Source organism: Poecilia reticulata, linkage group LG2 (assembly GCF_000633615.1).
Source record: "Poecilia reticulata strain Guanapo linkage group LG2, Guppy_female_1.0+MT, whole genome shotgun sequence".
Classification (NCBI taxonomy): Eukaryota; Metazoa; Chordata; class Actinopteri; order Cyprinodontiformes; family Poeciliidae; genus Poecilia; species Poecilia reticulata.
In genome coordinates, this window is record NC_024332.1 from 39,808,220 (window position 1) to 39,821,000 (window position 12,781).

The following is a 12,781-nucleotide window of genomic DNA, read 5'->3' on the forward strand; positions in this document are numbered from 1 at the left end:
TGCTTCAATAAAAATGGATTCATGTGCGATTAAAGTGTGGTTGTTGCTCAGACATAATGAATCCTCACTGCCTGGGGTCAAACAGTGTTTTCACTCAGATTTAGGTGAGCAAGGAATATTTTTTTTAGCAGCTGCACAAGAGTTGAGGCTTGGACCGAGCAGCCAGAGCATGCCTAGACCCTTTCAGGAATGTTCACCCACAGCAGCCACTTACAGTAAGACTTGTCGTTTCATTTCACCAATAATCTACAGTAAAATGTAAGACATTTACAGTATATTCACACTACAGAGGAAACATGTTTAACAATATGCAACTATAACCAGTTTGTACTTTTATAAGATATGCTTTATACTTCCGAACAGTGCAATAAACATATTTACAGAGCATGTGCTTTGCTGTTACATTCTGTTCTTTGCATGTAATGATAAACATCATAACTGTATCGGGAGGAGATGATGAAGGAAGGCTTGATGAACGTAAAATCAGACTTACAGAGAACACTGAGCCACTAAATTGGTTTTCTACAAGCTGCTTGATCTTCGTCGTTGCACTAAAGTTTCTCAAGTTTCTTCTTTGCTGTTACAGTGAGTAAAAAATATTCAACTGACTAAAATAACTGGATTTCAAGTAATAATAAAAAAACACCCTCCCCGGGTTCAGTGCAGCATTCTAACAGCATAACGTGTACGAACAACGACAATGGTATGAAAGTCAACACTTATTTAAACCTCATTATTGCCAGGTGAGACTGCACCCTCTCTTTCACAATTTCGAGTAGAAAAATGATTGAATGGATTTTTGCTGCAGAAAAAAAAAAATGAAAATACACGAACACCTCACTGGAATTAAATAGAGTCCAATGCAGTATTTAATTTTACTAGGTAAAATAAATTAAGAAAATATATTTTGTTTTTAAACAGTGTTTGCAAAGTACTATCTCGTGAACTTTTTTTCCACATTTTGTCATGTCTTAAGGATTTCAATGTTTGTTTTTTTATTGAAAATGCATTAAAAGACAAGCATGTAAGCTGCATCATTTGCAAACTTTTCCATCAAAGAATACATTTTTACTGCATTTATATTTGGCGCCCTCTWCYTTTTGCTTCTTGTAAGTACTCTGTTGATTTTCTTATGCACATTTTTGGTCATTTTTTCATATTTTCCTACTCAGTTGCACATTTCTTTTGATCAGACTATGTTGTTTTTAATAACTGCACAGCACTTTCTAATGCTGTAAGTTTCCYCTTACTTTACAGTTTGTTAGTTCTGTTTTTATATATTTTATTTGTGGCTTTGTCTCTARAGATTCATTTTAAGGAGTTGGGTTATTTTGATCTATCTCTAGATATGCTGCTAAAGGCTTTCCACTTTTCGTCACTCTGCTACTTTCTTCTTCTACTTCTCTTTAATTTGCAATATTTGCTGTCATTCCAACTGCAAACTTAATGTTTTCTCAGTTTTCTTTTCCTCCATAGAAGCTACATCTGGTCTGGCTTTCTGTTTGGCTGTGGTCCCTTCCTGGAGGGAGGAAACATGTTCCTCTGCTGCTATTGAATTATKTTTTATTAACATAAAAAGTACTACATCAGTTATTCTGTTTCTTTTTTGTAAATCTGCTCTGCCTTCTCAAAATCTGAGTCGCTCGTGGCAAATTGCAGCTCGTACTGAGCCAGGCTAWGCTGGAGGTTTCTTCCTGTTAGAGGGGAGTTTTTCCTCTGAACTGTCGCCACATGCATACTCTGTATGAGGGATTTCTGTAAAGTCAAAGACACAATACAGGCACTAGTCTGCTTTAAATGCAGCGAATGGTGCTTCTGTTGACTCTGGGGGCTGATAACAAATGCATGACACTTTTCACATTTGTATGGAGAAAAAAAAGTTATATTCTCTGAAGACTTCACAATTTCGCGCTATGTTTTGTTTAACTTAAAATCTCTTTAAAGTACGTTTAATTTCAACATGACAATATATGGAAAAAAAAAATGTTCAAGGCTTTGTCTGGCCCAAGTTGGCTCAAGGATCAGCTGTCAGCAGCAGTCAACAAGTGTACGTTATCATAGCTGGTTCATTAATTTGTGCTTGACCTTATTACAGAAAGAAAACAAAAACATCCAAACAGTTCCAGATTTGTGCATTGAACTTTGTCTCCATCGCCATTTTATGGCAAATGTTTGTGCTTAATGAGTCCTTTCATCTTAACTCAGTCACCTAACTGAAGGTTGTTAATGTTTCAGGAAGWTATAGCATTAACCGTTTTCTCCTCCTGTTTTCATGTCTTAGAGATAATTTAGGAGGCTAATCTCAGAAGAATTYCTCTGTTTAACATTTAAAGACACACTTCTRCTTAATAGTCACTTGAAATGATAAAGTTTGTAAATTAGTGGGCAGCTTAGAGCAAGAGTTTGACAATGAAGGAAAGGCTTCATTCTAAAAAGCCCACTGAATGTCTTCTTTAGTAAATTACATGGATAAACCCACTTTTTTCCACAAGACCTTATTTAAAGACACTAYCAACATAAAAATCTGCATTGACATCYGTCTCTGCCTTCCTGAACAAACCCAAAGCACTTCTTGAGCTTTTGAGTTTATGATCTCACCTCTTCCTCATCCAGGGTGTCATTTTTAACTTGATGCATTTAGGAGCTATTTAAGAGAATAAGGAAAAAAAAACTCTGAGCTGAGAAGATCTTCAATAATGTCATTATCTCTCAAGGTCTCTCAGACTTGAGTAATTGAATGTCGGAGTGTACTATGTACAGTATGTACAGCAAAAGTGTATATTCACATATATGCATGGAACAGAGCATGATGTATGCCAAAATAGTGAATGTACAAGCAGTACGTGGATGAGTGTATGAAAGATGAGAGAGGAGAGGGCAGGAGGCACCCAGGTGTGTGTGGGTGTGTGTGTGTGCGTGTGTGTGTCTAAAACTGCCAATCTGATTAGCCTCGGGCTCTTTCATTCGAAGCGTTCGTAGTTCCTCGTCTGCCTGACCCGTGGCACCATGTCTTTCAGGAGCCTGTGCAAACAGAAAATGAGYAGATGTTGGAGGAAATGAAAGAGATTTCAAACCGTAAAACTGAGAAATAAACGTCTGCCAAACACAAAACTCTTACTTGACTCCGTAGGCCAGGATGATTAGTCCGATTAAAACCCCAATGGTGCCATCCAGAAACCAGACATCGGGATGCTGCTTGAAGACTTCAGCACTGATGAGAATTGAGAATCCCATGATTGCTCCAACCATCGAGTTAAACCCTAAAAAACACGAGATTAGCATGTAAAGGTCGGCTSGGTTTATAAACTTGTTTCTCTAAAATGTCTTTGAATATTCCTGAAAGAGAACCATCTAAGAATTTGCCATTCGAATTTTAAACCTGTTATTGGCATCATTCCTCTTACTAAAGTCTTACGTGAGTGATTTTGTTTAGAATAACCAAATGGGATAATTATTRATAATTGTATGTAATAAATAACCCTTCATTTTCATAAGTATGTGTGAAACAACTAACATCCCAAAATTTAGGAATATAAATCATGAATTTTATCTGTATTTCAAGAAAACCCATCTTTTTTTTTAAACACGAAAATCATATCTATGATACAGCAACATTATTTGTACCTTTTTTCCTTTTCTAAATATAATTACATGTGCCCTAGTGTGGAAGCTAGCTCAGTGGGTTATTGTCTTGCCTGCAGTAAGTGTATAGTCTTGTGGGAAATAAATCCATGCTCAAAGAACAGCAACCTCAGGCTTATTGGATTGATGCCCTGCAAGTTAGAGAGTGAGACCTGAGGACAATGGAGAGTAACATWCRTTTGTGTTGCACTTTTCTTCAGCTCTGCATGTCTCTCTCTTTCACAAGATGCACATTTTATTCTTTTATCATTTATGTTTTGGTTTTCCATGTGTCTCTAGCATTAAGTCCCACCTACGCCATTTATCAGGGAAGTTATTTATTAAATTATGTGAGTGTGCAGACTTCCCACCGTCAGTAATAAGTGCCCGACTGGTCAGCTTTTTTCCCAGCATGAACTTGGCCACGGCCAGCACAGCACAACTGAGGCCGCTCACTATGGAGACGCTGTAGAGGAAGTCATCCTGGGGTCAGACACAAAAAGAGAAAAAGCTCATGGAACTGGATGTTTTCTATGGTTATATACTATACYTGTACTACTTGGCACAGAGTCAAGAGGGAAGCAAACTCATTTAAATGCTGAATTGTTAGCTTTTCGTTAGCTCAAGCATTTTAAACTCAGTGCTCCTCTTTAATTGGTGCATCAGCTCAAGGTCGTACAGATGAGGCTTTGAAATGATTCAAGCTCTTATTTTTCTCMCTATCAGTCTCAAATGAATTCAGCAGAAACCCAAACTTGACCCCTGCTTCAGGAGAGACAGAAATCAGAAGGAGGCGAGAAAAAGCAAAGAATATCTGGCAGTGAAACACAAAGACTTTCTTCACAAGGTTCTGCTTTTCATAATGCCAATTAAAAGGTTTTGATTTATTAATTTGTATCTTAGGCATTCATTACTAACATTGGACTTTTTACTTAAACCTCAATTACTTTGGAAAAGTATTCAAACAGTTAATATTTAATTATTATTTTTATTAATGTTACAGCCACAGGCATTCTATTGGTATCTTATTCCACAGACATTTACAAATTTCTCCATAGTTGTAACAAAAAATAAAAATGTTTTAGAAATAAGACTTTGAACGGTCTGCACTGTAGTTCTATTTTACTCAACATCTAAATAAGCATCACTGCAATAAGATACCTTCAATTTGAAATTGGGCCACTGTCTCTTTAAGAAGCTCTCATTGTTTCCAACATTCCATCACAACGATGCTCCTCATCATGTCGTTAACAACCGTTATTAGAAGAGTTGGGCTGAGACGCAGTTTGACTCTGACTCTCAAGCGGGTGATATCGATTCCTGGGCGTGCTTCATAAGGAGAAGATACCAAAACCAATTTAAATCCCTTGTGGCTTGTGGAAGCTGCGGGATCCCCCAAAACGGGCGGGACAGTGCAACCAACGGGAAGGATCCCTGAGATCCTCTTGACAGTCTTTTAGAATTCAATTTGGAAATCTCAATTATTTAAAAGCTCTATTACTGCAAAAATCCTACGTGTGTATCACTATGAGGTACTTGCACATTATAATAGTTTCAAAGCTGCTCTGCCTCTCTTTTCTTGACACAGAGGGGCTCTTCTGGTTGTGTGTTTAATCAGGTACTAGAGATGGACAGACAGTCAGAGCTGCACAAGAGGACGTGATCCGAATGGGGATTTCTACCTTTTCTTCWCCCCTCTGTACAAGGCAGCAACATTTCGCAGTAATCCCACTGTGTGTCTTYCCTCCTCAGACTGTACAGCTTCCATGTGAGAGGAGTTTTATTTTAGACACCATAATGTGYAAAGTCTAATGTCCTCTTTCATTATTTGTTTTTCATTTTCACASTAAAATGAAAGCACATCTGGTGAGGTAAATCACCTGTGACTTCCTTTTTTTTGAAGACTTCAGTGAATTTCTGTACCCCCAAAGAAAACAGAAGCAGGAAAACTATGTCTGATAATAAATTTCTAGAACACAGATGAGGTCAGTTCACAGGGAAAAGATACGATGCTTTAGATGAGAACAACAAAAAAAGAAACTCTGCATCATTTCATCCTCCAAACTACTGCATCTACATATTCAACCAAAGCGCAAATCCTGCGACAGAGAAACTCYGAATACACTAACAACTTCTTTAGTTTATGCATGCTAGAAAGCAGAATGTTTATAACTAAGGAAGGATTYCAAGGGCTGACAGAAGGTGACGAAATAAGTGAGGTGGCGGATGTAAGAGGCAGAGTGTCAAAGAGAAAGATAGTGGTAATAGGCTTTTGATGGTGTTAGTAAGATCCCACTGGGCTCCAACACACAGTCTCTATTAACATAATGGCATGAAAGCAATAAACACAGTCAGGAGAGAAGCTGCTGACCTTAACCAGCTCCCCTTCTTCTCCTGCCTTGAATATTTCTCTTTACCATCGGAGATCTTTAATTGTTTCTAACAACATTTTTTCCTTCCTTTAAATGTCACACCCACCCAAATGTCAACTAGTCAATGAGTTTGAGGCAATTTACGGTCGACAGAAAAATCCGTTTGACTCAGGGTTGATTAAAGTTAGACAAAGACGTCTCCGAAATGGGAAAATTTGTTTTCCCAATTTGTCAATTGTTTCAGAAGAAGTTCAGTCAAGTAAATTAGTATTATTGTGCTTTATGCATTAAGAAATAACGATAAACACACACTGTCTGCATGCTGCACACCTGGTTTAAATGTTATCTGTAAATTTTGTTAATTTTCTTTATGTTAGAAATGTCCTGATCTGGTCCAAAGCATTGATTTTGGGGTCCCAGTCAGGATGCAGTCCCAAATTAAACTAAAGTGTCAGTAGAACAAYGACATGAATGTTACAAAATGTGAACTTTGTTTTGTTGATTTAATAAATGCATGTTTTCTCAAACATGTCAAGTGACAATGATTTTTACTCTTTAAAAAAAAATCATCTCTCATGGCARTTTTGCGGTTTTGGCTTCTCTTTCTCATTYTCTTGTTTTCTATCTCTCTCTGTCTGTTCTTGAGATTAAAACATTGTGAAAAATCAGCTTTAAACTGACACTAATTCGTCACAGTGCAGCTAAGAAAAGAYACAGCACTGTCAGGATTATTCATAGTCTCAACAGTTTCACAGAGATGATAAGTGATGCTATAAGAAAGTGAGGAGGAGTCCTTGTTAAARGCAGAAATGAACAATAATAATAAAGTAAAGACATRGTCTTTAATTTAAAGAAACATTTGGAGAATAAGCCTAATGCATGATCTATGAGTTTAAAAATAACCAAGAYAAGACAGTSTCTGTCTTTACCTTTCTATTTCAGTGAAGGAAACCCTGATGTGAACATCTTTGATTGTAGTAGACAAGCTATTTCCTGAAGAACCCACTTTCATTTTCCTGAAGCTTTTATTTCTGTAGTTTCAAAGAAACCAGGAAAGTCACAGACTGGTAGAGTATTCATTACTCACATTSMCTCTGTGAYCTATTTTAGGTTTATCGCAACCTCTTTTTTGCACCTTTACGTTACTGCACCTGCCAAACCTCAGCAGCATCTTTGCAGGGAAACATGCATGMAGACCATGAATCCAAACCAAATTCTTTTTTGTTGGCTCTTGGACATGTTCTATAAAACGTCTCAACAAAGTTTCATTGATTGTCTGTAAGTTTAAAGCATCTTAAGTTAACCTGATGTACATCTATAGTCATGTTGCCCTTGTCTTTCATTGCTTAGTTATTTTTTCAATCTAGCATTTTTATTTGCAAATATTAATGTTTTTCCTCTGTTTTTCTGTAGAAAGTATGCCTGGCTCAGTGTTAGTCGTCTTAGCTGACTAAGTTGTTGCTCATCAGATTCCCATAATTGCTTTAATTTTAACACAGAACAGTTCTAAAATCTTTATATATATTTTTTGAGAATGAGAATACTATTACATTTTCACTCAACATAAATAAAATATGTTAAAATGGTTTACATTTTAAATTTATTGTTTAAGAGAATTGGTAAGTTTAGTTTGCAAAAAGTAAAAAGATTCATCTTCACTCTTTGGTTGTTGTGTTACCATGGTTACAATCCCATGCTATAAATTTAATCTTTTCTTTGGGTTTGAGYTTGGTTTGTTTACAAAAACATCTCATCAAATTATAACCAATTATCTGTGAATGCTTTTAAGCTCACTTTCTCCTCTAGATGACTTTTTTACCACTTGGCAATAAATGATCAGCTGAATTTCACTGGACTCCATTGGAATAAATTTGTTAGAACTGAATTTTGACTATAATTGTATTGCAGTGTGCCATTTATTCATGCAGAATCCCCAAACATCAGTTTTATCATTTTATAATACGCAGCTATATTCATGCAGTTAAGAAATGGTAGATTCATAGAAGGTTATGTTACCTCAAGAATTTTGCATCTGCTATTTATTGAGCATGACTCAGATATTARAGCGCTCATTATCCCACTCGTATATAATGTTTTAAAGGTTTTGACAAGATTATAGACCTAGATTTACTGTTTAAAGTGTGTTAAGTACTCTGTTGCATGTGTGTGCAACCTTACCACTTCTGGAGGCATCCTGGTGGCCAGATCATGGATGGCTTTTCCCAGGATACACAATGAGGAGAGAATAAACACAATCCCAAGGATCACACACGCTCTACAGACCCCAAAACAGGAACAGAAAGGTGCTTTGAGTTAGCCTCAAACCACTACAATATTTTACAACGAGATCGACAGAGAATGACGAGAAAGAATGGTGGAAATTCAGTCCCAACATGTTAAAACCGAGAATTTTTAGTCAAAAGGAGGCTTAGCAAAAGTGTTTTTTTTTTTTTTTTTTTGCAAAACTTTAACACAGCTTTTGATGCTGCTACAAAAGCTCATCTGCTGGTCCAAATTTACAATATCTGTCTCATCTATCTCACTGCAGGACAGACCCACAGCTACTTGGCAGGCGCAGTGTGGTGGTGAGTCTCATTTTTCTTATTTTCTCATTTCGACTCAGAAATCAAACTATTCCAATTCTTCAGTAAGAAAACTTTTTTTAAGGCAAGCTTATTTTGTTTTTTTTTGTCTGTTGCACAGCACAATTTTCATTTTACCACCTSTTCTTTTGGTAACTATGTGAACACATAACCCCAAAAAACTGTTTTTCTTTACATTTTTCTACCTTGCAGCTCCTCAGAGATGGACTTATCACTTATTTGTTTAAAATTAAGTGTCTGCTGCTCAGTTTCTGTTTGTTTGCCTGTAGAGGTGATGTTGTGTGTTAATRAATTGTAAAGTGGCAWGTTTCATTATCAGTGACACCTCTGAGCTCTGGTGATTACTTTTAGACAAGTGAGCCTCGGTGCAACCTGACAGCTACTTAATAAAGTCCACTGAACTCCGACAAGCGGTAATGAGCAATGACACACAGTAAATTTACGTTGTCCAATTAATCACAAATACAAAGTGTTCAAAATGATTTGAATACACCGAACATCCTATCCTGTTCTGTCTTATTTATTCATGAGAATTGAACACTTTCTGTTTTTGACATTTCATACATATGTCTTTTTTAAGACYAGTTTATACTCACATGTACTCTCTGTGYGCAGAGTGAACAGCTGCTGCGTTGCTGTAGCGCCAAAGGACGATGACTGATGACATGACATCCAGTGTGGCATCAAACTACGGCCGGTTAGAGAAACGCAAGAAGAAAAAAGAAATGGTAAGAATTTTACTAATTGTGACCACAGATATTCAATAATGACTGGAAAATTTGAAAAGTATGGATTTAAAAGTGCTCTTATTGCATTTATTTATATTTTAAATGTTTTCCTAGCAAGTGTAGCTTTTGTGATGTTTAAAAAAAGAGGTATTTTTTTTATTGTTCAAAAATACTGGATTTCTTTTTTTATATATATCTATATATATATATAAGTGAAAAAAACAATACATTTTAAAGCGATTTTACAAAGTTTTAAGAGAGGATGGTGTTAAATATTGTATATTTTGGCCCTATTTTCTTACAGTGTAATAAATAACAAAAATAACTTATTGTACAACCAACAGATTTAATTTTTTTCCTTGCTGAGTCCTCCTGCCGCCCCCTGAATATATGCTTCCCTGATTACACAGCCGTACCACCCATATTAAAAGGGTGAAAACAATAATGACAGCATGTTTTATTGGTTTTTATTAAATGGTTTATTTTAAATGATCTCACCTGGACTAATGAGAACATAAATCAGTTTTTTTCTGTGAAGGATTCAATATAAACTGATAAGCATCAAAACAGGAACTACAGAAAATCTTAAAGCGAAATAATAAAATGTTCGGTGATTCATTTGACTGATTTAATGGTTAAAAATATGATCAAAACAATGCTGACTTTAAGTATTATAGTTGGCAAAAGCAACATATATTCAGATGATTTACCAAATATAATTAAAACATTCTGAGATAAAATAGCCAGAGCTGCAGTTCAAATGATCTAATCATGTTATGCTAATCACATTTCCCACCAAAAGCCCAAGGTGTGAATGTATTAATTTTCATTTCCTTGTTATTAAGTTGTACATTATCCTACTAGAAACAATCTTAATCATTTCCTCTTGTAATTATGAACTCTTGCATAACATTGTCCTCTGGTAAAAACCTGACGACCTCTTTCACAAACTCAAAATGCATTTTGACATTCCATCCCAGCTCCTCGGAGAGTCCATCCGCTCTCCTTTGTTACCGTGGCAACAAGGGGACCAATAACACTTTGGTTCTGGGATTCATTAATAAATTACCAGGGTCCCCAGCAATGACTAATTGATCAGTGTTTAGGGAGGAAAGCAGGAAGCTGGGACTCACGGCAAATCCAAAGGCTGACGCGCTGTGTCTCATGAAGGAAACAGCTGTAAAGACAGAAAACAACAACATGCGTCACTTTTATCCTCCAAAAGAAAACAACTGAGTTCATTCTGATCCTTTCCCTGTTTTCTGTAAAGAATGCACTCATAGGTACACGATTCATCATGTACTTGCACCTAAGTGCAATGCTGGGAAATAGCCTAGTGAATTAAAGGTTTTATTGTTACGAAATAAAAGCATGTTGTAAAAATAAATTCAAATTGTAGTGAGGTTCTTTCTTTTTACCATTGTTTTTCATTTTAATAAAGCATCATACCATCTTTAATGAAAAACATACACATTCAATAAATGAGAATATTACTGAAAAGCCCATTTATTTCAGAAACTTTATCATTTAGTTAAACACATTACATACGGACACAGATTGGTGTTTGATAGCCTTTATTTCTGTTAATTATGATAATTTTCTGCTTAAAGTTAGTGAAAACATATATACACATATTACATTAGACCTCCCGACCTCACTAAGGGACAAGGGTGTAAGAAAATGGATGGATGGATGGATGGATTACATTAGACCATTAAAAAAGATTTAATAGAGAAATGTATGCTTAAAACCTGCTTAAAGGTTATTTTCAAAAGGTGCTTTTCATCTCATCCAAAATTCTAAAATAATTTTATTAAATATGAGTGTTGATCATAAAGAATGATGATGGAGGGAATTTTGGCTTATTTTTCTTGCACCTAATTTAGGTTTTTAAGGCAGCGCAGAGAACAAATTGGGCACTTTGTGGGGACTGTCGTGGGAGTACAGAGTGCTTTGGTTGCTTTTAATGGTTATTATCTTTGTGTACACCAGAGCAACAGCTCTGTCTGCATACTTGGCTCAAAATTGAGCTTTTTCCCTGGGTGTATTGGGACAAATTGATTGCTTTACAATTTAGAGGAAAAAATAGTAAAACATAAAATGCGCTCAGATTTCCAAACAAATTTGTAATTTATGATGAAGCATGTAATAAAAAAAATCTTAGTATTTTATCAAATTTTACTATATCTAGAGATACATTAGACAAGATAATGTATTACTCTGAATTTTATTATATTATGCTTTCCACATTTTTGTCTTTTTCTAAGATAGTCTGCTCAAAGATTTTCTGWCATTTCCAGACGGTTGAAGAAAGCTTTGTCTGGCTGTGTCAGAGACACAGAAAGGTCAGCATGACATCAGCGGTGTGAAATGACTGGATCCATTTAATGCCGAGCAATGAACACCATATGGGTCAAACTATCATATATGAGATGTCTATCTATAAAGAGATATTTACTAAGTGCAAATTAATTACCTGTGCAAGCTAATTAGCAGAACTAGACCCTTTATTGATAGTTTTTACCAGTAGTGACATCAATGAGGCTGATGTCTTCTGCATTCATTGCAGTGCAGTTGTTTAAAGCACCTGTATTGTTTTGCTGCGCTCCTTTTCCTTGTGTGTTTAGCTCCCTCCTGTCTGCGCTCGCAGGTCAGAGTCTCTTGGGACACCAACCCGCCGTTAAATTGCCATGGCAACAGGAGATTTGAGGCCAAGATGGGACTTAGTTTGAGCTCGAGCTGCAAGCAAAAAGCTTTAATCTTCCTTTTCTCTTTCATATTACCTCGCAGTCATTTCCCTGACCTCTGTCTTTGCAACCTCACAGATGTCGCTTGCCTACTTTCTGCTTTGCTGTCATGGACGCATCAGTCGTACTAGGCGGTGACACAGGATTTCCTGCAATATGCTGTCTCTATGTCGCTCTTTTCTCCTGAGATAATCACCTTGGATCTCCATCGTTGTCTTAGTCACACATTCACTTCTAAATGTGTTCTGTCTTACTGCCTTTTCTCTGGGCCTCTACCAGGCTCCCGCCTACCCGAAGAGCGCAGAAACAAGGCCAAGTCACTGTGGATGCTTCTGCGCCAACTTCTCTGTTATGTTTAGACAAAGTACTGGCTTTTTGCCTTCTGTTAGAAGTCTAGTTTGTGTCTGTGTTTGTTGGCTTAGGAAAACGGCACCAAAACAGAACATTTATCTCAAAATGGTCAGGGGTAAAACTTAGACTGGAAATGAACCCAGTAGCTAAAGGTAAAGACAAATTTAAAGAGGGAGAAGAAAAGAAGGGTAAGCTACATATGATCTAGGGCATAAAAAAAGTTTTCTCATGATATTTAATAAAAGTGACAATAAGAACTATTTATTACAACTTTTTAAAGTAAGTGTATGGTAGGACACAGCAATCATAGCCCTGCTGTTGAGAGACATATCAGTGTATAACACAGTTCAAAAAAGAGT

At 36.4% G+C, this 12,781-nt stretch overlaps 1 protein-coding gene across 1 annotated transcript in view; it reads right to left on the reverse strand.

The window, feature by feature from the left end:
* Positions 1 to 990: 990 nt before the first annotated feature.
* The window catches only part of LOC103460319 (transmembrane protein 163-like), a 50,828-nt gene continuing 39,037 nt past the window's right edge, over positions 991 to 12,781 (reverse strand). The window contains exons 3-8 of the mRNA XM_008402424.2: positions 10,458 to 10,501; positions 9,193 to 9,284; positions 8,172 to 8,268; positions 3,993 to 4,104; positions 3,119 to 3,260; positions 991 to 3,021 (exon numbers count right to left, since the gene is read on the reverse strand). Of these exons, the coding sequence (XP_008400646.1) occupies positions 2,961 to 3,021; positions 3,119 to 3,260; positions 3,993 to 4,104; positions 8,172 to 8,268; positions 9,193 to 9,284; positions 10,458 to 10,501 (548 nt within the window). The 3' untranslated portion in view covers positions 991 to 2,960. The remainder of the gene's footprint in view (positions 3,022 to 3,118; positions 3,261 to 3,992; positions 4,105 to 8,171; positions 8,269 to 9,192; positions 9,285 to 10,457; positions 10,502 to 12,781) is intronic.